This window comes from Heteronotia binoei, chromosome 6 (genome assembly GCF_032191835.1).
Source record: "Heteronotia binoei isolate CCM8104 ecotype False Entrance Well chromosome 6, APGP_CSIRO_Hbin_v1, whole genome shotgun sequence".
Taxonomy (NCBI): domain Eukaryota; kingdom Metazoa; phylum Chordata; class Lepidosauria; order Squamata; family Gekkonidae; genus Heteronotia; species Heteronotia binoei.
The window spans coordinates 50,534,602-50,560,527 of NC_083228.1; the positions used below are offsets into that span (position 1 = coordinate 50,534,602).

Here is a 25,926-nt window from a genome sequence, read left to right on the forward strand (position 1 = left end):
CTACACTTCCCCCCCCAGCAAGCTGGGTACTCATTTTACTGACCTCAGAAAGATGGAAGGCTGAGTCAGCCTCAAGCCTGCTACCTGAACCAGCTTTCACTGGGATCAAACACAGGTCATGAACAGAGGGCTTCGACTGCAGTACTGCAGCTTTACCACTCTGTGCCAAGGGGCTCTCATTATTAGTTGAAGACATTTATAGTCCACTTTCCTGCTGTCTTCCCTCCCCCAGCTTCCACTCCCCTCCCTACTCCCTCCCCTCCTGTAATTGCTAAAAGTAACTTGCAGATGAGGGTTGTCTTTGTGTTTAATATAGGGTTGCCAAGTCCAATTCAAGAAATATCTGGGGACTCTGGAGGTAGAGCCAGGAGGCATTGGGAGTCAGGAGCAAGGTTGTGACAAGCATGACTGAACTCCAAAGGGAGTTCTGGCCATCACATTTAAAGCAACCGCACACCTTTTAAATGCCTTCCCTCCATTGGAAATAATGAAGGATAGGGGCACCTTTAAAGGCTCATAGAATTGGACCGCCTGGTCCAATCTTTTTGAAACTTGGGGTTTGTTTTCAGGAGAGTTATTGGATGCTATGCTGCAAATATGGTGCCTCTTCTTCAAAAAAACAGCCCCTCCAATGCCCCAGATACCCACAGATCAATTCTCCATTATACCTGATGGGAATCAGTCTCCATAGAGAATAATGGAATGCCCAGCAAACATCCCCCCCCCCACTTTCTGATGACCCTGAAGTGGAGGGATGGCCTCCAAAGCAGGGGATCCCCTGCCCCCACCTGGAGATTGGCAACCCTAGTTTAGCAAGGCATACACAGTTGTTGCCCCAGCATCAACCATGATGGGCAAAGATTCAGATTATGTGATAGCCTTCACAATGTAAGCCAAAATGCCCTCAAAAGAGGTTGGGGAATTGACAGGTGGGCACCTTTGGCTTAAAAAGGATCTAGAATCTATTTATACAGGATTCCACTTCCAGAAATTATTGCTACATTTACCAAGGACACTAATCAAGTAAAACAATCATGAATTTATTACAGAAAAATATAGAACACACATACAAGGTAATAAATACATATACACATACAGTCCTAATAAAAATAGAGAGAAATGCATAGAGGTAACATAAGGGTGGACAAACAAGGTGATAATTACCGATCGTAGTCTTCAAGGAAGGCTCCAATGGCGACAAATAAGGACTAGGGGGAAGGGACCCTCAACTGATCAGGAATCGGGGATGTATCTAAACAGCAGGAATGGGATACTACTAGATGCACACCTGTGGGGAGTTGGGACTGTGGTTATAAGGACTACCTTGAGCCCTTAGGGGATGGGAGGTACAGGGGCAGATGACAGGTGGTCAGCTGGTACATGACCTCAGAAAAAGGGGAGACTCCTCAATGACCATAAGGGCTGGACTTATGCGGTAGCCAATAGCCAGTTTATTGGGGGCACCTGATTGGATGCCCATACCTGGCCAATGAGCAGACCTGGCCCTGGTTACCTGATTGGACTTCCAGGTAACAATGGGCCAAAGGGGGAAGATCCAGGATGACCATTAAGGGAAATAATGGGTGAAATTATTGGGGTGGAGGTGATTAAAAAGCTATCAAAACTTATCTAAAAGGTGACAATAGATGGCCAAATTGCTACCTAAGGTAACACCTGATCTATACAAAGAAACCTGGCTCAGGGTGCAGATGTTCTTCCTCTTCTTAATTCCTCTGCTGGCACCATCCTTTGTCTTGGGTTCCGTTGGACAAACGATTAGGCAGTCTGACAGGATCCACACCTAAGATAAGCTTGATTGCCTTATGCATAGGTGACATGTGTTCATTACGTGAGCCTCCCGCTTCGCTGTAATGGAGTCTGGCACTGCAGGAAGATAGCTGCTGGTGATGTTAGCCTTCCCATATGGATTCTATGGTCAAGGCTGGAAACCGCTTGCCCGGACAGTTCCTGGCGGCGCAACTTCTTCCGCTGCAACGGCCGAGATGGTGCATGCACGGAGTGGCTGGAATCCCATCTGTTCTCCTGGTCAGCACTCTTCCAGAGACACGGAGTGCTGCTGCAACATTGTGGCTGTTAGTACTCACATAAGTCCCTTACAGTCTGGTAAACAAAACCCAAGTTCTCCTGGCAGATGTGTGTGAGTTGAGTCTCCAGGCACCCTGGCAACCAAACGGGTGACTACAATGTTCTGAAACTAGGGGTCTTTTTCTCCACACAATACCAAATAAATGGGCTTTGATTAGAGTAGTTCTGCTTAGTATTGCACTATAAGTAGCCTGTCAGCATCCTCAAGGGAGACCAGACTGAACCAGTCTAAGCAACTCTAACAAGCAGGTTTTGACCCTTCTGGTACAGACTCTTATTGGACTGTTATGTGCAAGGCTGAGCATTGAAGAATTGTGTGAATTAATTGCTGTATGCTGTAGATTATCCCCCTTCCAGCAGGTAACATTTCATGACCAATAGCCCATGAAAAGAAGCAAGCACTGGACTTCCACAGAAGTGGGATGGGACTGTTGCATCTACAAATGGTAGCTTGGCAGACATAGGTTGCTATTTTAGCTATGATAGTCGAAGGGTGTATTAGTATAAGCTCATATACAACAAGTAAATGAATTTTTAATTCTGTTGAGTATCACCTGTGCTATTTTAATTATTTTCCTGTTACTAGATAACCTGTTTAAGCCAAAAGAAAGATTCATATCTGAGAAAGAGATGCATATGCGATCAAAAAGGTAAGACACATCTGAATTCTGCATTGATCTCAATTTATCTTCTAACCATGAATTCCCATATTGTTGGGGAGGAGCTAGGAAAGCTGCCATTGGCTGATGAAAATTCCTCTCTCCTTGTTTTTTATTTGCCAAGCAGTATAACATAGCATAATAAATGACCAAGACTTTACTCTTCGTGTTGCCCTCCCTCCCATTTTAATTGTTTTCATTTGTTTACTTCTTCCCCTTTACTCCTGTGTTTATGGCCAAGGTTACTGATGGAGATTGGAAGGCTCTCAGTTGTTTAACCTGGTGCTAGGTGTATCACCCAGACAGAAAACTGCTGAGATGTCTTTGTGCATCTCCTCCAAAGTTCTGGCAGTGTCTCTGTCCCTAGGACATGCCAGTGCAGGGACCCTAGAATTTTGGCACTGTAGGCAGTTGCTTGATTTTGTGTTCCAAGTGCTGCACTTTACTTTGACAGCTATTCACTTATACTTGGGAAAGCACTGTGCATATTCTGACATATGACTGGTCCATGGTTAAACTCCCCCACCAAAAAACCCCTCTTGCATGCTGGTTACAGTTGGTTTATTTACTGTCTAACTATATTGGTAGTTGGAGCCACCACCAATCCAACTCACTTCTATCTTGCTGTGGCAGGCAAACTGGGAACACTCAACAGCAGCAGCATGATAGGGGGACGGAGGGGGAGCCTTGCAGCAGCTCCCTTCTTCAGCTGGCCTGTAGCAGCTGCATGGCTGGGGGAGGGGGGAAGCCACTTAAATGCCATCCCTCCCTTCTCCAGCCCACAATCTCTCCATTGTCCCCTATGAGCCCACAGGGTACAATGGAGAGACCTCTCCCCTTCCCTTCTCCAGCCAGCCAACCCTGGGAGGTCAGCTGGGAAAGCAAAGAAAGATCGGAGAGAAGTCTCCCCATAGGCTCTGCTGGCCATGGGATACCTAGGAAAGCTAAGGCTTGGAGGGGGCAGTTTAAACTGCCTCCCTTTGGCTCCCTCAGGATGCCTGGGGAAGCCAAGACTTGGAGGGAAAGAATGAACCCTCCTCAGACCTCCTGAACCTCCATGTGAAGTTTGTGGAGAGTTCATGGGGGGCACTTTCTCCTGAACCAGTTTGAACTGGCCCAGTTTGTCCTCAATCTGCAGTCCATTTTTGGTTCGTGCCCATCCCTACTTCCACCCAATTGTCTTTTCATTTTAACACCTTCTTAATTATTCCACTTCTTTTGCCTATACAATAAGGTCATGCAAAATCACTCTCAAAGTAGTTTCACAATGATAAGGGATTCTGATAAGCAGGTGCATGATCTGCCTTTTTTATTTTTGTATTCTTATTTCTGGAAAGATTAACATGCAGGCAGGGGCAGCATGGGGGGAAATTGTGCCTGCATCACCCATTGCCACTCCACCAAGATAGACTCAGAGGCACTGCCTTCAGAGCCTGCCTGCTTCAAAGACAGCTCAGGAGGAAAGGTACATTCAGCACCCACTTGAGCTGCCAAGCCTCCAGTGAGAGTGGGGCATCTCTTGTTCCCAGGTCCCATTGCCCACCACCACTTGGAGTGGAGGCAGTACTTACTGGGATTTTTTTCCCCTAGTTATCACTAAGGATAGCTCTTGGGATTGCCAGAAGTTCTGTGGTTTTATCACAGACTTTCCAGTGATTCCTAGACCTATCCTTTGTCACTAGCTAGAACTCTTGGAAAGTACATGAGGCTGCATTTAAAAAAACCCACAATTTTCTTGTGATGCTGCATCCATTAAAACCCTGGCAACCCTAAGATGTGCTGCTTCTGGTGCCAACCTGGTGGTGAGTGACATGAGAAGAGGGCATCTGGGATGGCAAAATTCCTTGGGCCACCCCAGTTGCCAGCATAGATTGGCATTCTCTTCAACAGCAGCTCAGGCCCCAGAAGGCAAGACTTCATGGTTGTCATTCTTCATGTGGAAAGGGTAAACTGTGAAGTTGCTGAAAGAAACAGTTTGGATTTTCAGTGACAGTGAGACTTCCAAACTGGAAATATGACTTTCCCCAAAAATGAAAATTCCATTAATCCTTAACAGAATTTTTTTCATGAAATCATAGACATTTCAATCTGTAAGTGTCGCTATTGTTGCTTTAAATGGTTTTACCTGCCCGGCGCTTTTATGAAGTGGCATGTAAGAAACATTTATTTTCACATAATTAAAATATGTGCCATAAAATGTACTGCCAGAAGAGGTTTTCATCTTTTCAAAAGCCAATTAAGCTTGGTGGTCTGCAATGATACATGAAATATGATTTTTTTTAAACTTCCAGGATTTATAATAACCTGCCTGAAGTGAAGAAGAAACAAGAAGAAAAACAGAAACAGATAATCTTACAAAGCAACAGGTTGAGGGTGGAAGTCTTCAAGAAGGTAATGATTCTCTGATGAATGGCTGTAGCACAAATCTTTACCATTCAAGAAGAGCGACAGGGTCGTGTTCAGTGTTCCCTCTAAGCTGAGTTAGTGTGAGCCAGCTCACAGGTTTTTAGCCTCCAGCTCACGCATTTTTGTCTTCGCTCAGGAAAAATGGTCCCAGAGCACAATAATTTATGCAGTAGCTCACAACTTTAACACTAGTAGCTCACAAAGTAGAATTTTTGCTCACAAGACTGCAGCTTAGAGGGAACATTGGTTGTGTTCTCTTACATTTCCTTTCACTTTTTCGTATTCCATCATGTCCCTGTTATGCAGTCATAACTCAATTATATATACGTGGCATCAGGTCAAATGTGACTTATGGTGACCAGAGCAAAGGGCTTTCAAAGCAAGGGAGAAGCAGAGGTGGTTTGCTATTGTCCTTCTCTGTCTTCCCTGGTCATCTGCTCAGTTTGGTGTAGTGGTTAAGTGTGCGGACTCTTATCTGGGAGAACCAGGTTTGATTCCCCACTCCTCCACTTGCACTTGCTAGCATGGCCTTGGGTCAGCCATAGCTCTGGCAGAGGTTGTCCTTGAAAGGGCAGCTGCTGTGAGAGCCCTCTCCAGCCCCACCCACCTCACAGGGTGTCTGTTGTGGGGGAGGAAGGTAAAGGAGATTGTGAGCCGCTCTGAGACTCTTTGGAGTGGAGGGCGGGATATAAATCCAATATCATCTTCTTAGCTTTTGAGATCTGTCAGGATTGGGCTATACCATACCATTCCACATTCAGATTTCCATCATACTTACTCAGTAAACAAGCCAAGTTAAAAATCCATATTTTAAGGGTCAGATCTAAGTTTATTTTTTTGTATCTTGGGCAACGTTGCACTGTCTCTGATTGCTAAAATTCCAAGAAAGGGGAGATGCCCACAGGTGTAACCCCAGATTAATCATGGGTTTTTATGCTGGAAGGTAATATACAGTAAAGCTCTGAGAAACCAGTGAAAGGAAACACAGTTCACAGTCCAGTTCTGGAGGGAATTGTGCTGGCAGGTTTCCCTTCCCTTTCTGCCAAGCAAAGGAAGAAGGGACGGTTACTTGCACTGCATTTACTCCAACTCACCACTGTCCCACCTTCACGCTCTCTTCCAGTCCTCCGGATGACAATTCCTTTAGCAGATGGCTTAAGTCTAGAGCAATGTTGTGGATATGTGTGCATTCACAGCTGCTACTCAAAGGCCAACATCTATTGTCACCTTCCCCCTCCTCCATAGCATCTAGTAATACAAAACACATGGCTCAATTTCACCACATAGCAAGTTTTCTTGGTCTCTCTCTCTCTCCCCCTCCCTCCCTGGCAGCCAATGAAGTAGTGCGAAGGTTACTTGATATTAGCACAGAGAGCTGAGGAGACAACATGAGACTTCTGCTTTCAATGGCAGCCACATGTGTGCCTTTTAATCTCTTGCTCCAGGCAGAAAGTACATTATGAAATAATTACACTTGAAATGGGTTTGTGAGCCTGTTTACATTTCTGCAGCCAGTTGGATAGCAATGTGTAAAAATGCAGAGATTTTCTAGAGACACTGCAAAACATATATTTGAAAGGAAAAAAAAAATAAGAAATGAGGATTCAACAGAACTATGCACATTTTGGAAGTGTCCTTAAATTTGGGTAAATAACTGTTAGGATTCAAACAAGCACAATTTGGGTCAAAGAACCTTGCAATATGAATGACTAGAAAAGGCTTGGTTAGTTCTACTTAGCTAAGGGAGTGCAGTCTCAGCTGGAGTATCTACCACCTTGGGGGTCTCCTTGCCTCCTTTTTCACATCTAGTCCCCAGTTGGGTGCAGGAGATCCCCTGATTTGGAGGCCCTCCCCCAACTTCAGAGTGGGAGGATGTTTGCTGGACACTCCATTATATATATATAATCAACCTGTGGGGCTTGAGGGGGGAGGGTGCTTTTTTAAAGAAGGTGCACCAAATTTTCAGCATTGTATTTGCTGCCTCTTCTAACCTCCCCCCCCCCATTTCAAAAAGATTGGACCAGGGAGTCCAATTCTATGAGCCCCAATAGAAGGTGCCCCATCATCCATTATTTCTAATAGAGGAAAGGCATTTAAAAGGAGCATGGTCCCTTTAAATGTGATGGCCAGAACTCCCTTCACAGTTCAGTTGTGCTTGTCACAACCTTGCTCCTGGCTCCACCCCCAAAGTCCCTAGATATTTCTTGAGTGAGTCACACCTGGCAACCCTACATTTTTTTCATGTGGAAGATAAGAACTAAGGCTGGATCCTTAAAAAGTCTCACCAGAGGTTCATTTTTCACATATGCTCTTGTGCAAATGATTTCCCCTCTGAAAACTGAAGTGGCACAAGTAGCTCTGCTGACTACTGTAGCAACTGCATGCCAGCAAGGCTGAAATCCTTAGAAGAATTTCTTGGAAGCAGGTTTCACTTACATCAAAGGACTTACTTCTAAATTAACATTATTAGGATCAAACTGCAAATAGGTTTAGAATTACACCATAATTTACTGTATTTCTTCAAATGCAAGACAAGTTTTTCCCCCCCCTCAGGTATGCCATAAAGAAGAGAGAGAGTCCTCTTACATTTGCTTGCAAGTTACAGTTGTGTCCAGTAATAAACATGTTTGTGCATAATATTTTTAAAGGGGGTATTTTCTCCCTTTCAAGTCAGTGTGGGTAAACAGTATGGCTGCTGATTCTGTATTTCCAACAGAGAAAAGCAACATATTAAAACTTGTTTAATTTGTTTTATTTGTAGCAATTACTGGACCAGCTTCTTCAAAGAAATACGATTTAAGATTCCTTGGCAGGCCATGCTTCTTAGACTTCGAATGGCTTTGTTAATTAAAAAGCCATATAGACTTATCAGGAACTTCATGATATGGAGACTTCCTTCGTTTCCTGTATATAAAGAAACAGCTTGAATTTTTAAAAACAAAAGTTCAAGTGATTGTGCAAAATCAGTGGAATATAGCGGTCCATGACCTATGGAATAATCGTTTTATGCAGTTTTAATGAGGCATTTACTTCCTTTAACAGACAGCTTTTTATTAATAGAGTCACATTTGTGCAAGTTAACCCTCACTCCAAATATATATGTATGTATATAGTATACATATATTGGATTGGATTCAAGATTCCATGCACAAGCAGGTGGCACTTCTGCTGAAAAACAGTAGCCCACAATTGCTGCAGATTTTCAGCTCTAGCTGTAGCCCTTTATATCTCATCACAGATTGTTTCTGAGGGTTCTTGATTCTCTTGAACTACTTGTTGGGAGTGCGCACAACCTGCAGCCAGAAGAGAGAGACAAGAAAAATCCATTCCTTGACTGGAACTCCATGCATAATTTTCTGGATTCCACCCATAACTCCCATTTATTCCTGATGGCTTCATGTTGAAGCTTGCTGGTTTTGAAAGTAAGGAAAAATGAATATCATTTTGTTATGGTTAGAAATGAGCTAAAATAACAATACCACCTAATCATTTAAACTGCAGTTTTAAATTAAGGGTTCACATTACAATAGGGACCAATATTTTAGCTTCTGAAGGACCTCACTTTTGTTTATATAGTAAACCAAATAAGAGGGTTACCTGTTAAAAACTACTCTTTAGAACCTAGGTAGTAATTCTGCTTTTGAAACATGTTCTTTGCTGCACCATGTAATTTTGCCTGGCTTCACATGGCATAATGTATTTATAGATACGCATATTTTTAAAAAGTGGCACCAATCTACTCAGTGGTTTCTACCAAGAAAAAATGCTTGTGTAAAGATTATGTAATTAAAACCATTTGTAATATTTCCTTCAAAAATATTTAAAATTGTACATCTGAAATACAGAAAACTTGGTTTTACACAAGGAAGAAATAAAGTCTAAGTAGAAAAATGTCCCAGATCTTGTCAGTTTTATTTGATATTGTTAATTTCAAAGCCATTGTAACAAAGCATAACAAAATCCATATCCTTCTGCCAGGACAGTAATGTGGCTATACATCTGATTAAGAAAATATTTCTGTGCTTTTTCTTGCTTCTGTGTAACATGAAGTGATTATTGCTTCACAATTACTTTCATAATGTAGCAGGCAGCCCAAACCTAAGCTCTTGGCTGTACTACTGGTACTTGTTATCCTCTGCTTACCCAGCAGAAATAGAATCCATGGCAATCCAACCAGTCATGGAGTGGCATATTGGCAACACCCCCATGATGATATAGATGGAAGCAACTGAATAGCGCAGCAATCCTGGCACACCTCCTTGTTAATCCGTTGCCACCTGCACACAGAATACAGCAGGTGAAGGAAACAAAGAAAGCATAGCCTCTGCACACACACAAAAAACCACTCTCTTTAGAAAAGACTGACACAAACAGCAGGAACCAGAGTACTGTCACAGCCCAGGTCTCCATTCCTTTTGGAGAGAACCAGTGGAAAAGGAACATGGTCTAAGGAAGGCAGCAGTTTTGTGGCTGTGCATGGAGGAGACGCAGGTGGGGTGTCAGAAGGAAGGTAGGAGCAGGCAAAAGTCCTGGCTCCTTTGGGAGCAAAGATCTCCCCTGGGATAAAGGCCCTCTTGAGAGAAAGGGCTTGCTTGTGAGCAGAAGCATGGAAAGAAGAACTAGGAGTGGCCAGGTGAAGAGACAGAAGGCCCCAGCTGAAAGTGATAAACTGGCTGAAGGCTGTGGAGAGACAGTCTTGAGCTTTTGTACAACATGAAGGTACTGCAGCTCCTGAAGCCTCAGAGGTCAGTATTCCTCACTCCAAGATTAGTCAGGAGGAGCTTTGCACTCCTGATGCAGGCAGTTGGGTTACATTTAATTTAGCCTTGCAGGAAGGGTGCAGAGGACAGGGGCAGGAACTTAAGGACCTAGGAGAAGGGCCCAAGTGGTGAGAGCAGCCCTAGCTGTAAGGTGTAAACAGGTGGAGATGAGGAGCTGTGAGCTGGCCAGGCCACGGGGCAATGGTTAGCCCCTGGAGTTGCCAATACAAAGGAACCAAAGTACTGGCTTCAGAGTTCTAGAGTGTTGCCTCATCTCTAGTATCTTGGAGAAAAGATGGTCCCTCCAATGGAAACTGTGGTCCCTTGACCTGGGGGCTTCACAGATACACACTGTCTATCCTATCCATCCTTGGTGGAGTGCCTGCAAAGAGTCCAAAGAAATACAAGGACAGTAATAAGTAATGTTGCATAGGAGTAGCAAACAGTAAATGGATTTCAAATATCTGCACATGGTGCTCTTGTACTTTCCTCAGCTCCCCTCTCTTTTGAGGTTTCCCACAGGGTGACATGCACTAGACCAGGGGTGGCCAAACTGTGTCTCTTTTACACCTGCCTCTTTGGCCAGCTTGGAAAAGGCATTTATCTCTTTAAATCACTTCTCCAAGCCAAGCCAGCTGGCAGTTTGGAGAATGCATTTAAAGTAAAAGTTAAAGTAAAGTTGCTTTCTTTCTACCTCTTTTCCCCTTCCCTTCCCTTCCCTTCCTTCCGGCTCTCAAACATCTTGCAGCTCTCAAACATCTGACATTTATTGTATGTGGCTCTTACATTAAACAGACATACTGTAGCCACTAAGTCAATATTTACTGTCCATATTAGAGACTTCCATTGGAACAGTATCTATATGTTCTGCTGGGACTGCTGCTTGGGGAACTGATCCTGTAAGGCCATAAGTGGCATAAGTGTTTAACTAGCAAAAGGAAAAGTTAGTTAGAGTGGAGTGACTGGTAATAACTCATAATTGTGACAGTGCTTCCTGGGTACCCTACTTGTATGGGGAGAGAGAGGGGTTAATGACAGCGATGGTTGCAGCCTTCTGGCCCTGCCATTCCCACTCCCTGTGAGGTGGTTGGCACTACTGAAATTTCACCACCATCTTTTAGTTTGTTACTGTGTTTTTATGGTTTTAAGTTGTTTTATTATAGACTATGTGAATTACTATGTTGTACACTGTCCTGAGCCGTGCCTCGTCAGGGAAGGGCAGTTTAAAATTGAATTTAATAAATAAATGAATAAATAAATTTAATCAGCATGATAACTCTATTTTTGTACAATTCACATATCCAGTATCTCCCCTGCTCTCAATATCTGTTTTATTGCCCTGATTTTAACTCTGAACGGAATAGGTTTCTGGGTTTTATTCTGTTGTCTCTTCTTGGGTAGTCAAATCAGGAGAAACGAGGTTTTTTTATTATCTGATAGAGATAAATACACTACTTTTCAAGTTGCAAGGTTTGCGGCTGTCGTCATGGAAAAGAAAATGAAGACCGCGCCTCATTGATCACTCCCTATTATCACTCTCAGTTCTTTTCTAGTGTAGTGTAAATTTTGTTGATGTTTTAAATTTTAAATTTAGATTGTTAAGGTTCTAAAAGTTTAGAATGTATAGATTTTTAGGTTTTAAAATTTTTATTGACATTTTATTCCAGATACTTTAGGATTGTATGATTTCTTATCGTAGTATGGAATGAGGTACTGGATGCTGCCTTGTGTTTTCTCTTCGTTCCCTTTTATCTTATTGTTGTATTTGGTTGGTTGCTATGGCAATATTTTGCTAATGCAATAAAGATATTTATTGATTAGCTGTTTTAAATATGCCTAAAATGACGCTAAGTAGCCCCTTGCCTCATGCTCTTCTTGTCACCTGAGCTGTGGGTGTGCTGGCTAGGCTGAATGCTTACGAGAACTGCTTTTGGCTACCAGTTTAGTCAGGATCTTAAGCTAGGAGTGTCAAACATGCAGCCTTAGGGCTGGATCAGGCCCCTAGAGCGATCCTATCAGTCCTGCCGATCAGGTGATTGCTGGGGGGTGGTGGCTTTAAATGGCCCTTTGGGGAGTGCAGTGCTCTAGCGCTGGTTCCCCGGCACTGAGATTGACCTGAAGGGAAGGCCATCACCTAGTTTGCCTCTCTCTTTCCCCCGCTGCTGCCTCCAGCCCCCTCCGGCTCCCTGCCACCATGCTCCGCTTGCCCCCCACTGCCGTGCTCTGTGCCTTTTAATCTCTTGCTCCAGGCAGAAAGTACATTATGAAATAATTACACTTGAAATGGGTTTGTGAGCTTGTTTACATTTCTGCAGCCAGTTGGATAGCAATGTGTAAAAATGCAGAGATTTTCTAGAGACACTGCAAAACATATATTTGAAAGGAAAAAAAAAATAAGAAATGCGGATTCAACAGAACTATGCACATTTTGGAAGTGTCCTTAAATTTGGGTAAATAACTGTTAGGATTCAAACAAGCACAATTTGGGTCAAAGAACCTTGCAATATGAATGACTAGAAAAGGCTTGGTTAGCTCTACTTAGCTAAGGGAGTGCAGTCTCAGCTGGAGTATCTACCGGCAGGTAAAGACTCACGATCAGCAACATCGGGCTGGCCAGCAGCAGCAGGAAGGAAAGGGCATGTGCTGCTGCTCCCTCCTTCCACTTCCTTCCCATCCAGGAAGTGTGAGGAGGTGGTGGCCCTTGCCCTTTCCTCCCCGCTGTAGTCGGCCGGCTCGGTGGCACTGACTTTGAGCAAGTCTTTACCCGCTGATCAGGTGATTGGGGGGAGGGCGGCTTTAGATGGCCTGCCGGGAAGTTTGGTGCTAGTTTGCTTAGTGGCAGGGCCGGCCCTGGTCCCTGTAAGAAGAGCCCTGTAAGCTTTTGAAGGATTGGCTACATCAAGGGTGTGTAGCCTAATATACAAAGAGTTCCTGCTACAAAAAAAGCCCTGGGAAAGAGTATAGTTTTGTAATCAAATACATAGCCTTCAATCTGTGTCATGGTGCCTTCACATGTTCTTGACCAGCACATGAAGCAAATTATGTACAAAAGTTTGCAATGCCCAGCCATTTCATGTTTTCCTCTGGGTCTTAGGCTCAAAGCATTGACTATGAGAGTTTTGTAATGAATGTCAATAAATCAAAAGTAGGTTTGCAGCTTACAGATACACACCTGAACAGCACCTGAATTCAGTTTCAATTTGTTCAGTGATATTTCAGCCCTAACTCCTACCAGATACTATACAGCACTTCAGCTCAAGAGTTTGACAGCACAGACATTGTCTCCAGATTTTGATACAATAATTCAGAACAAGAGGTATCAGTTATCAATTTATCTGTTAAATATTGCAAGAGTGCTAATCTTTTAAGCATGTTTTATTTTTATTTTTTTTAAAAAAAATCTTTAATTGTATTTGCCTGTGTCCTTTATAAATTTTGCATCTCCACTACCTGGGATCACATTTTATGATGCACATGGCCCGGCCTGACTTGTTGTTCAGTCACACAGTCGACTCTTTGCGACCCCATGGACCAAGTCACGCCAGGCCCTCCTGTCTTCCACCATCCTCCAAAGTCTGCTTTTTATATCATGGACTGAATCATATAGAAATCCAATGCAGACTCTTGGCTGCACTGTCTGATACTTGGCCCCTTCAGGGTGTAACCAGTCTTGAAACTGAGCTCATTACTTACCTTGAGGCTGTAAGGACAAGAATGAGAACTAGTGCACAGTGACTCCTTATGTACAGATTTTACATTAATACCTATGAGTATATTTGCATGTAAGTTTTACCTATCCAATCTATCTATTATTGCAAAAGCCAGATAGATTACGAAGAAATACAAATGTACATTTAGCTGTTGCTTCATGCAAAACATTCTACATATTGTTTTGGACTGGATTCAGTTTCAATGTATTCAGTGGCATTTCAGCCCTAACTCCTACCAGTTACTATACAGCACTGCAGCAAGTCAGATGAGGAAGCAATGCCTCATCCTACCTGTTGTGGGAACAAGCCCATAGTTCAGTGGCTTTTATGTGTGTGTGTGTGTGGGGGGGGGGAGTCTTCTTGGTTTGCCTCCTAGCTGAGCAAGCAAAGTTGCACACAAAGGACTAGTTGGATAATATCAATATTTATGTCAGGAATTGTTCTAAATCAATTAAAAGGCACCATCTCAACTGAGCTTTGGTTACTTGCACTGTGCTCATCTCCTCCCTTCCCCACTGTGGGGCATTTTCACAACAACACATGCTATCTGGTGACCTCCACCCATTGCACAGGACCAAGCTTAATTCATTCCATTGACATTTGAAATGGCATAACATTTGAGAATGACTTTGAATTATTTCATAAACACTTATTGACATTTAAGGTTTGCTCATCTATTTGCTTCCTTCAGATCCCCCCCCCTCCCATTTAATGTCAGTGCAATCCTACACGGAGTTACTCTAGACCGAGTCAGTTCATTTCAATGAGCTTAAACTACAGTACCTCTGTGTAGAACTGCACTGTAATTTTCCAAGTGTAAGGATAAAATACATTACAATTTCAGATACATATTAAGTTTGGAACATAGCAAGCAGCAAGCCTGTGGCAAGTCATTGCCAAAGTACTGACAATACGGAAACGCACACACCTGTTACAGACCTAATTTCTCTCTCTCTCCTTTTTTAAAGATAATATCTTTCATGATGAATTTGACATTTATTTAGGGCTGACCCGAGACCGTCTGGCACCCTAGGCAAGGCTAACTTCTGCCCCCCCCCCTCCAAGCACTGATAACATCACCGAGTCACATTGGGGGCACTCAATTCAGTGCCCCCAGAAAGCCAGAGCCCTAGGCAGTCACCTAGCTTGCCTAGTGGTAGGGCTGGCCCTGCTCTTATTTAGAGAAATTAAATAAGATAAGGCGGGGCGGGGGGATGTTGCTGGTGGTTCAGAGAAGCTACAAACGCCTGTACATCTTTAAGATTTTTTTGAGACTAATACTTGGTTCAAAAATACTTTGATACTGAAGCAAACAATTGCAGACTGTTTTTGTTTGCACTCCAGTACACACAAGGAATTGTTCATAAAATATTCCAGTTTTTTAAAAATGCCTTTGTTTTACCCATAAATCTCATTCTAAGATCCCCAATTACAGAATACAAGCAATAAATGCATCTCCACTTAGACTGTGAAATGGCTGAGTAGAACTAACAGGAACAGAGTTTGTCAGTACAGTATCTAACAATATAAATCTCGTGGCGCAGAGTGGTAAAGCTGCAGTACTGCAGTCTGAACTCTTTGCTCACGACCTGAGTTCGATCCCAGCGGAAGCTGGTTTCAGGTAGCTGGCTCAGGTTGACTCAGCCTTCCATCCTTCTGAGGTCGGTAAAATGAGTACCCAGCTTGCTGGGGGGGAAGTGTAGATGACTGGGGAAGGCAATGGCAAAGCACCCCATAAAAAGTCTACTGTGAAAATGTGAAAGCAACGTCACCCCAGAGTCGGAAACGACTGGTGCTTGCACAGGGGACTACTTTTTTACCTTTTATGTACAAAATCATCAGAGCCCCTGTTGTGGTAAATGGAGAATACGATGCATGGCTTTTCTTTATATTCAAAACCTGTTTCTGTGTTGCTAAAATGGCAACTCTGTCCTCATTTCCTACTACCTGATATTTCCTTAGCAGCAAACTTTACTTAGTATGTGTAGCATCAGGCACTGGTGATGTTCTCAATTTCCCTGCAATTGGCTGACAACTAGGGAGCCAAATGCAGATTTTGCATAATTACATTTTGGCTGTAGAGCATCTAGAAAACAGTAAAAAAGCAGACATAAATGCCAGATTTAAGTAAAAGGAGACTAGAAAGGTGCAACCCACCCCCCAAAAAACATACTCACCTATTGAGGATTTGGGATAACTTTTAAATTTTGCCATAGACACACACTTGCCATGACCACCAGCATAATAAGGATTTATACAGCACATTAGAGTTTTCAAGGTTTTGTTTATTATCCCAGTAATATCTACAATCATCCAGAAAGACAGGCCAGTATTATCTAGAATCCCAAAATTATAGGTGAGCATCTAGCTGAGCAAATAAGATGTAGGTCCATGTATTTTAACACAGTTCTTCCCAGTAACACAGAAAGTGGGGGTAGGGTCCTTTTTAAGAGCGAATGGGACATGTGGGAGAGGAATACACAATCTTCTCTCTCTCCTCTTGTTTACAGTCTTCTCTCCTTCCCAGGGCCAGCCCTACCACTAGGCAAACTAGGATGCTGGCCTTCTGGGAGCACCAAATTGGGTGCCCTCCATGTGACTTGGTGATGTTATCAGCACGTGGGGAGGGGTGTCACCAGAAGTGAGTTTTGCCTAGGGTGCCAGACATTCTAGAACTGGCCCTGCCCCTCCCCCCTTTTTCTTCAGCCATGCACTTTTCTACTGCACTTTTCTACTCAGCCATACTCAGAACCTAGTTGTATGGTTTGATTGGTGAATAATATATTCCACCTTTTTTCTCTCAAACAAAACAAGTCATAAAATCTTTCATAAAACACTAACAATATTAAAATTATAATACATATAAACAAGTGGAGTGCCCACAAGGACTCATGGGGAAAATGTAATTTCCCATGCTCTCTCTCTTCCCCCACCCAACAGTGCCTCTTGCATCTTCTCCCTTGTACCCACTTACCTTTCCCCCCACCCTTTATCATCAGTTTTCCTTCATCCTGTCAAACCCCTTTTCTCCCCCACCAATTTACCTTATCTTTTTCTCCCCCTGGCTGAAATCATTCAGCCAGCCAGCCCTGCTTTCCCCCTCTGTTCCCCTCATCAGTTTTTCCTTTTCTTCTCTCTTTTTTGCTCCATTCTTCTCCCTTCTTTCCTTTTATTTTGCCTTTTTGGGTCTGACCCTTGCCATCCTCCCTGGGCTGACAGTAAGAAGGGATTGGAAGCCTTAGTTGGTTGGGGATTGCCTAGTTGAGGATTTCCTAATCCTGAAATAGCCACTGAGAACTCACAATCTAATGAGATTTCAGAGCCATTCTTTTTTTTAAAGAAACAGACATGGCTTTTGTTTTGGATATATTTTTGTTTAAACCAAGGCTTTAAAAATATTTCATATTTTCTTGCAGTCCTGGGGATTCCTAGACTTGTACATGATCCTACTGTGCAGATTTTTTTTTAATCTGGATTCTGGGGCTATGTTCAGAATTGGATATATAGTATAAATAAATAAATAGCAGCAGCCACAAAAAGCACATTATACAAGCAGCAAAAACTGGTGAAAATAGTGTTAACTCTTACTCATAAAGATTTCAAAACTGTCTGTCTCCCTTCCTTCCATTATCTCTCTCTCTCTCTCTCTCTCTCTCTCTCCCTCCATCCATCCATCCATCCATCCATCCATCCATCCATCCATCCATCCTCATTTCACTGAAGAGCCAAGAAGGGAAGGGGCATATCAATCTCCATTGGTAGAATATTCTGTGCAATGGCTGAGAATGTTAGTGCAAGCATGTTTGCATGCAATAGCAGACTATGGTCCTCAGAGGCTATTGATATACATCTGCTCCTACATAATGTAAAGGGGGTACATACCTGTGTTCTCAATTCCTCTTAAACAAATATTCAGAAGTAACAATTAGAAGTTTTGGGAGTTCCACCTCTGTGAAACTAACAGTGCACTTCTAAGCAGGATTACAGCCTTTAAATTCCATTAAAGTCAATGGACTTAGAAAGGAGTGAGCATTCTTGAAACAATACAGCAGCAGAAGGTCGTAGAGGTAATGGAGCATACAATGACCAAAGTATGTATACTGGTGCTCAGAGTCCAGATGCAGTAATGATTGCACCATGAAGCATAGGTATCCATAATTGCCATGCATCCATTGCACAGCTGACAAGCATTGCAGTGTGCAGAAAAATCCTCAGAGCTGTTCAGCAGAAGTGATGTGTATATGTGTGTGCTTCTTACTGAGAGATGTCCTAAAGCTTGGCATATTATTATTAAGCCTAATCCTTGTTCTTTTCTTCCCATGTGCAAATGTTTTTAATTTCTTCAGAAAACCAGAAGCATATTTGGTTCTAGTCCTTTAGAACAGCAGAGTTCAGGGCAAGAAAGGCCCATCAATGAACTCACCCTCCTAACCAGAGGTAACCACCATGATATTCACTTAGGGTTGCCTGCTTTGGGCTGGGAAATACTTGGAGATTTGGGGAGGGGTAGAGCCTGGGAATGGCAGGGTTTGGGGAGGGGAGGGACCTCATCAGGATATAATACCATAAAGTCCACCCTCCAAAGGAGCCATTTTCTCCAGATGAACTGATCTTGACCATCTGGAGATTAATTGTAATAGCAGGAGATCTCCAGGTGCCAGCTGGAGGTGGGCAACACTGCCACTGCACCACAGAGTCTCACTTGTTACTACTGATAGCTTTGGAACCAATCCAACAGGGATCCCAAGGTACACTGTGGCTCCTAATGCCATTTGGGCATTGCTATTCTTGGCCATTTGTCCTGTCATCACAAAGAACTAGCAGTGACCTAAAAGGAAGCTTTGTATCATTTTTTTAAAAAAACTTGACAAACATGTTGAAATGTTTACAGACTTTAGAATTCCCAAAATACTCTTTATGTGTTGCAACTGTGCTGTGGGAGTCACTTTTCTAAGGATTCATAACACAGCTGTAACAGTTAAAGGGTGCGGTCAGACGTCCAAAAAACCCCGCTACGGGCATGAGTTGAGCCCGCAAGCATGTCGGATTTTACCCTGACGTTCACACATCCACATCTGTGAAGCGTGCTTAGCCCGTGCCCGTTCCACGCTGATGCGCCTTGCTCGCGGATTAATTTGCTACTGCATTTAATCCGGAACAAGACGCTTCCTGAGCGCTTCCTGAGCGCTCTGGAGCATCTGAACGGGCAATCGTTGCTGAGTCGCAGCAGCGCTTCCCGCTTCCAGCTTCCCACCACAAACAAAATGCATATCACTGCGCCATCGAGGGAAGGAACTCGAAAAAATTGCTTATTAGCGGCTGTATTCCTAAACTTAATAAGGGGGGGGGCCTTCCGAAACGTGCGTGCCCTGCCTTTTTTAAAAAATATTTTAGTTTATTGCGTAATAGCGATATATCGAAATCTCGATATGTGAGCATCGAGATTTCCAGTATGTGAGGCGATCTTTTCCGAAAAGTAGTGCAAACGGAGAAACACATCTCTAGTCTCCGCTGCTGCATTTGTAAGGCGACAGAATTGGGCTTTAAGGAGCTCGGATGGGAAGGAGAGGAACGGATCCATCGCAGCAGCGCAGCAGCTAACAGCAGCTAACCCCCCCCCCCCCGCCGCCACGAGAAAGGACGGGGCGCACGCAGAACTCTCTCCCTCCCCGCTTTCTCGAGGATTCGCCATCCCCAATGCTCCACCTAAAAAAAACCCCCAGACAAGCAGAATCCCCGACGGCAAAAAAACCCCTCAAGTTGACATCCTATGGACCGGATCGGGATGGAGCAGGGGGGGGGGGGTAAAGACAAACAAAGCCTCTTCTCTCCCCCTCCCCCTCAAATCACACACACAAACACCTCAAGCACCAAAGCGAAACCACGCTAATGTGACAAGGCTATCAGATTCCATTTCGACACAACGATATATCGATATATCGATAGAGCAGCGGGGGAAACAAAAAAAAAAGGTTTAAATAGCCGGAAACCCCTCTACTGCAAACGCGCATGCGCTCAGCAGAAACACACCCTCTGCAGCACGCAAACCCTCCTGTTAGCACCCAGCACTGCGCCTGCGCTAATGCAGATTGCCGCCATCTGAAAGAAGTTCCGGCGGGCACTGTGTGATCGAGCAGGGGACGGGATCAACACGGCATGCCATAGGAACAGCATCTGTCTGATCGGGAAACAGGATGCGGCGGATTATCTGACATACGAAATAACGGCGCTTTAAAGATGGGTTGCTGATGGATTTAATGTAAGTGTGACCGCACCCCAAGATCATAATCACATAGGGCCAAGCTATGGGTGATTCCGCATTAGCCTTTGCTCCGGCTCCGATGCTGTGTTTCCCCCGGGGCAGATGTTGGTTTCCGCACATTTTGACCCGGGGTGGCAGTTTGACCCACCTCCGAAGAGGTGCCGCCCCGGATCAGGGTGATCGGCAAAAATACCAGATCTTTTTTTTGCTGCAGTTCCGAGGCTCGGAATTTTATGTGCAGAACTCGAGCCAATGCGCTGTCAAACTTGTTACATCATTAGAACACACCCACATAACTCCACGCCCCTGATTCCGCCCAGTTATTTCATCACACCCTCTTACTTTTACTCCCTTTTAAAATTGTCCGCCATTATCCAATTAGGAATTTTTTAAGCAAAGCTGGTTTTGCGTTACAACGCTGCAATGCATAACGCTGCAACACGATTCTCTTCTTTGCCCGAATGCATCCCTTACTTTCAAATGCCCTCACTCTTTATGGTGTTCCACGAGATTTTGGTAATGCGCCCTCCATTATCTGGGAAGTAATCTGCCAAAACATTTGATCATTCACGTTATTTCCCCCCCCCCCACACACACACAAACTGAAAGCACTTCAAGCTATCACACTTTTTTTTTTACAATAGTTTCATTACGTCACAAAATGAAAATCGATGTTACGCGAACTAATTTTAAGATGTGCTGATGCCACTTTTATCCATCACTGCCCCCCGCATGTTCCTCAAGAGGGAACTTGGCTATGTTTATAGCCCTTTGCTGATGTGCTGGGGAAAATACTTTAGATACCACCCCCCCTTCGGGCTCCTTTTTTTTATATAGTTTTTTCCTGAAAACTGTGTGCTTAGCATTCCAGCAAGTGTGTGCTGAAGTGTGTGCTTCCTGCTTTAGACAATAGACCAGGGGGCAGATTAATGACCAATGGCAGGTGGGAAGGAAAACACGTGACTTTGCAGGTATTACGCCTCTGGTGTTATGTCGTAACGCAATAAAAAAGGTTACGTTGTAACTACATGGATGAGTGAGGAGGGAGGGGCATAAATGAGTGAGGAGGGAGGGGAGGGGGAAATTGCTCCGATTATGGTGGAAACTCCGGGAGCAACAGTACTGTGGAATCAAAACACACGGAACAGATTGGGAATTGAATCTGGGAGAAATCTTCTAGTGCAGAATTGGGAAATCAGGCCCGCATGGAACAACCCCGGAGCGAAAGGAAGGCAAATGGCAAATGCGGAATCAGCCTAGACCGTGGCCAACTCATGGCCACCAGTGCCATTTTAAAGAATTTAGACATTCAAAAATTGTTCAGAGACCCAGCCCTGGCAGCAATTTTTAAATGGCTAAATTATTCTCTAAAAATGGAGTCAGTGGCCATGGGATGGCTCTGTGGACACTGTAATACTCATTTTGGCCCATGGACAGAGCCAGTCATGTGGTCTTTTCTGTGAAATTGTCCTGCAGCCAAAACTGGGGACTGTAGAAAGGACTCAGATGATCAGTCCTTCATATGGTTGCAGATTTTACAAGGATGAAGGATGAAATAGTAGATTACATGTTAACATTGTCAGCAATTAGTTTTTGAAAAAGCATCCAGTGTTTGGAACATCATTTAGAAACAACAATGTTCCTGCAAAATCAATGTCATTTGGCAATTCCACTTGTTTCTGGAATTTTTTAAAAGCACAGATAACAAATTCAAGCATTTCATTTTCTCCAAGTCAGTTTGGCACTTTCCCAAATCTGTAGGAGGCAGAATAGCTCAACATCCATTTTCAGTGACCTACAGAGTCAGATAATGAGCAGCAGCATCTGCCTACCAGATGCAAAATGATATTGAAAAAAAATGTGCAGATGTGCTATTTGTACCAATGACAACATAAATAGTTCTAAATAGAATTGGTCTTGGGTTAAAAAGTGGAATAAATTACTGAGAAATGGCTCCATTTCCGCAATAGAAACAAGAAATGCTAATTGGCTAATGACACTTTTTTGCCAATCTGTCTATGGATGTGTAACACATTTATATAGAGAATTTTAATGCCAGACATTTCCTCACATGCATATTTTCAACATTTTCCAACAGCCAGATATTAATAAATGGGCAATTATAAGCAAGACTCTGCTCAGTCTGATGTTCCATGGAGCCTAATAAATGACTCCAGAGAGTGAATTCATAGCTAGAATTCATAGCTAGAATTCACTTCAGATCTCTGATACAGAATGGCAAAACATTAAATGAACTTTTACCTTTGTATTTCCTGCAGCCCTATATGGTTATTTTGATATAATACACAATGCATTTCAAAGGAAACATAATGATTCCCTCAGATATCCAAGAATAAGTAAAGAGAGGGAAACAGTAGTTTCCTGCCTAGATAACTTTCCTATTTGATTATTATTTTGTCCCTTGTATCTTTGGTTAGCTGAAATAGCTAAAAATGCAATGGCTCTAGTTACCTTTGAAAAAAATGAACAGATACTAATTTTAATGGTCCAGGATATTCTCAATTTATCAGTGTCATCCAATGATATCAGCAAAAGTGAATTAGTAATTTCTAATGATAGTAACCCAGTACTTTAATATATTGTATCTATATTAGTCCATGCCTAATTGTGTTACTGTGAATGCCAAAAAGAATTACTAATGATAACCTACTTAACTGTAATTTGTTGCTAAATATATACATAACTTGCATGACTACTGACTACATATGTTTAATCTTTTTGTTGTTTTTGCTGTGTAAAAAAATACAGCTTTGTTGATAGCTTAAATTTAACTACATAATGCATATATTAGAGTGCATACAAATTTAATTAGGGGTTGCGAATTATGTCAAACACTATCTTCTGAAGCTATAAATAAGGCTGATTATTTCTTACCAGTTTTCTACTTGGGCATATTTCTGCTACTGAAATTGTGTCCCCAAGCAGATGCAGGAGACATTGTTATTTATCATGCTGCTGTGGAATATGCTATGAACTTTTGAAGTGCATTTCATTTATGTAGCCTAGTGTACCATGAGCAGGATCTGATATAAATCAAGAACTAGGAAACATTTTCTACCTAAATAAGACTAGTTGTCACATAGCAGCTGCCTGCCACCCAGGAAAAAGAAATGGCAGATCCAGAATAAAGTGGAATCTAGCCCCATTCAATTTGCAAATTGTTAGGTGACCTGCTGTCATTAGGATTTGTCTGCAGTTCATATTTATAACTTTAAATACACCAAAGTACTGTACATTGCCCAGATGCCTGCATCTCTTTCCCACTTTTCCACCGATCCTTCCACCCAGCTACCTTTCTGATTTACTACTGGAACAGAACTAGAGATCTGCTACAAGATGTGTAATGTTTCCACCTTAACACAGAGCTAAGTTCATCAGCATACTGATAGTCAAGTTTCTTGAAAAGCTACTAAAGCAAAAATTGTGAACTGCATAATGTTTGAACTGCAAACTCATAGCTTCTGCCCATGCCTTGAATCATGAGGAAACATGCGGTCTAAATGTTACAGTAAATAAAGTATGGAATGCATTTCCTGGGGTGTGATCACACAAGAAATCTGGCCCAGGCATCTTTGATGCATGCCTGGGCATTCACACAGCCCCTGTCCTGCTACCGGGAGAGGCACTGGCTGCACACGTACACAAGGAGCATTCAGACTGCTTGTGCGCATGTGGGGCATCTGCAGAGCATGGCTCACAATTCAGACAGCCAGGAAACATGCCCTACAAACAATTTTGAGATTTGCTACTGGGAAGTACCCGGTAGCTATTTAATCCGGTCCCAGTCTATTCTAAGACAAGGTAAGGATGGACAAGACTTGGGAGTAGGCTTGCCAATCCCCAAGCCCCAGCGGAGGTTCTTGCACTTTCCCAGGCTCCTTCCCACCTCCAGTCAGCTGGCCGGCGGGGGGAAGTCCCGCCCCCACAGCCACCATGTGACTTTCCACCTCTGGAGGCTTCAGTCTCTGATTGAAAGGCTTTCTCTTGGATGGTGTGTCTGTGTTACTTTGAAGAAGTTGGCAGCAACTTGTGAGTAGAGATGCCAATCCCCCGCTTCAGAGTCGCCAGAAATGGGGGGAGGGAGGAAATGTCTGCTGGCACTTCATTGTTCCCTATGTGGAGATCGATTTTCATAGGGTAGAATGGGGAATTGATCTGGAGGTATTGGGGGCTCGGGGGGGCTGTTTTTTGAGATAGAGGCACCAAATTTTCAGTATAGCATCTAGTGCCTCTCCCCAAAATACCCCCCCCAAGTTTCAAAATGATTGGACCAGGGGGTCCAATTCTATGAGCCCCAAGAGAAGGTGCCCCTATCCTTCATTATTTCCTATGGAAGAAGGGCATTTAAAAAGGTGTGCTGTCCCTTTAAATGTGATGGCCAGAACTCCCTTGGAGTTCAATTAGGCTTGTCACACCCTTGTTCCTGGTTCCACCCCAATGTCTCCTGGCTCCACCCCCAAAGTCTCCTGGCTTCACCCCCAAAGTCCCCAGATATTTCTTGAATTGGACTAGGCAACCCTACTTGGGAGGCAGATGTGTGCATGTGATGCTGTGTATTCCAGAGGGGAGGCATGGTTAGGTTAGGCCAAATCTCTCATGTGATCACACCCCTGGTGAGGTAAGAGGAGCCCTCTTGTTGGAGATCTTTAGATGGTGCTGCAGGGTTTGCCTTTTGCCAGGGCTTTTGAGGGTGTATGAATGGTAAACATCTTTTAAACAGGAGGAGGTATTTAATTTTAAGTATTTTAATGTTTTAAGTATTATAATGCATTTAAGTATTATAATGTTTTAGTATTCCTTTGACCCAAGAGGAAAATCAAGGGATAAATATTTATACTAACAAATAAACTCATGTAAAATCCTAGTTTTTCTGTGAAATGGAAACTTAGTGGCCGTTTGTTAAAGGTACATGAAATGTGGGACTGCCCTTGTTATGTTTTACTGCATTTTTCAGCAGTGTACATTATATGTACTTGATGGGAATTTTCATTATCATGATTACTTTCAAGAGTCTCTACTACTCATGAGAGAGTTGGGCCTATTAGTAGAGCTGAAATATGTGCTTTCTGATTTGATTGCTGAAGTCTAAGTTTTGTCCTGGATTTTTCAAATAGATTTTGTAAAGAAATAATTTCTGGTTAAGCACAGAGCTATCTTTAGATTCTGTCTGTTGTTTCCCTAGCACAATGCTTTGGATTCTTGTCTAAAGAATTAACAAAATGGGGCTTCCTCATGTGCGTGTATAAAGTGTATAAAGTGCTCTCAAGTCACAGCCAACTTATGGTGACCCCAGCACAGGGCAGTCCAGGCAAGTGACAAACAGGTGGTTTGCCATTGCCTTCTTCTGCAGAATCTTCCTTGGTGATTGCCCTTCAAAATACCAGCCCTGCTTAGCTTCTGAGATCTGAAGAGATTGGGCCATACCATTCAGCCTTTCCTTCCATCCTTCCATGTACTCAACATAACTTAATATTCTTTGTTTTCTGGCCAGCCACTGTTAACTATTCCATTGAGCTCCTGAAGGCCCTGCAACTTTCTAGAGAGATATCTGACTAATCACAGATTATGGTCATGTAAAACAAAGTTGACAAAGTTGTCTGGCCTGAATAGTTGAAAAGATTTATTTGATTCATAACACTGTTCTAAAATAATCATATTACTATTTTGATAGATTCTTGGGAAATACCAACTCAACATATACCCTTTCTGTTCATAATATGAGCAAAGGTTTTCTACACATAAGTATGTTTTCCTCTTCCTCTCCCCACAGCAGTCACCTTGTGAGGTAGATGAGGTAGGTGGGGCTGAGAGAACTCTGAGAGAACTGTGACTGGCTCAAGGTCACCTGGCAGGCTTCATGTGGAGGAGTGGGGAATCAAACCCCATTCTTCAGATTAGAGTATGCCACTCTTAACCACACTGGATAAGAAGGAAGGAGATTGGAAAATGGAGGGAGACAAGCACAGAAGAATTAGAAGGTGTGGGAGAGAAAAAGCATACCA

General features: G+C 43.1%; 1 protein-coding gene across 3 annotated transcripts in view; it reads left to right on the forward strand.

The window, feature by feature from the left end:
• The window catches only part of C6H10orf90 (chromosome 6 C10orf90 homolog), a 162,617-nt gene extending 153,594 nt beyond the window's left edge, over window positions 1-9,023 (forward strand). For 2 of the 3 annotated variants that reach the window (XM_060241428.1, XM_060241430.1), the window contains 3 exons: window positions 2,693-2,756; window positions 5,057-5,156; window positions 7,933-9,022. In XM_060241428.1, coding sequence (XP_060097411.1) covers window positions 2,693-2,756; window positions 5,057-5,156; window positions 7,933-7,971 — 203 coding nt within the window. In that variant the 3' untranslated portion in view covers window positions 7,972-9,022. Of the gene's footprint in view, window positions 1-2,692; window positions 2,757-5,056; window positions 5,157-7,932 lie in introns of all 3 variants that reach the window. The other variant, XM_060241429.1, reaches the window with a different exon arrangement.
• Window positions 9,024-25,926: the final 16,903 nt, after the last annotated feature.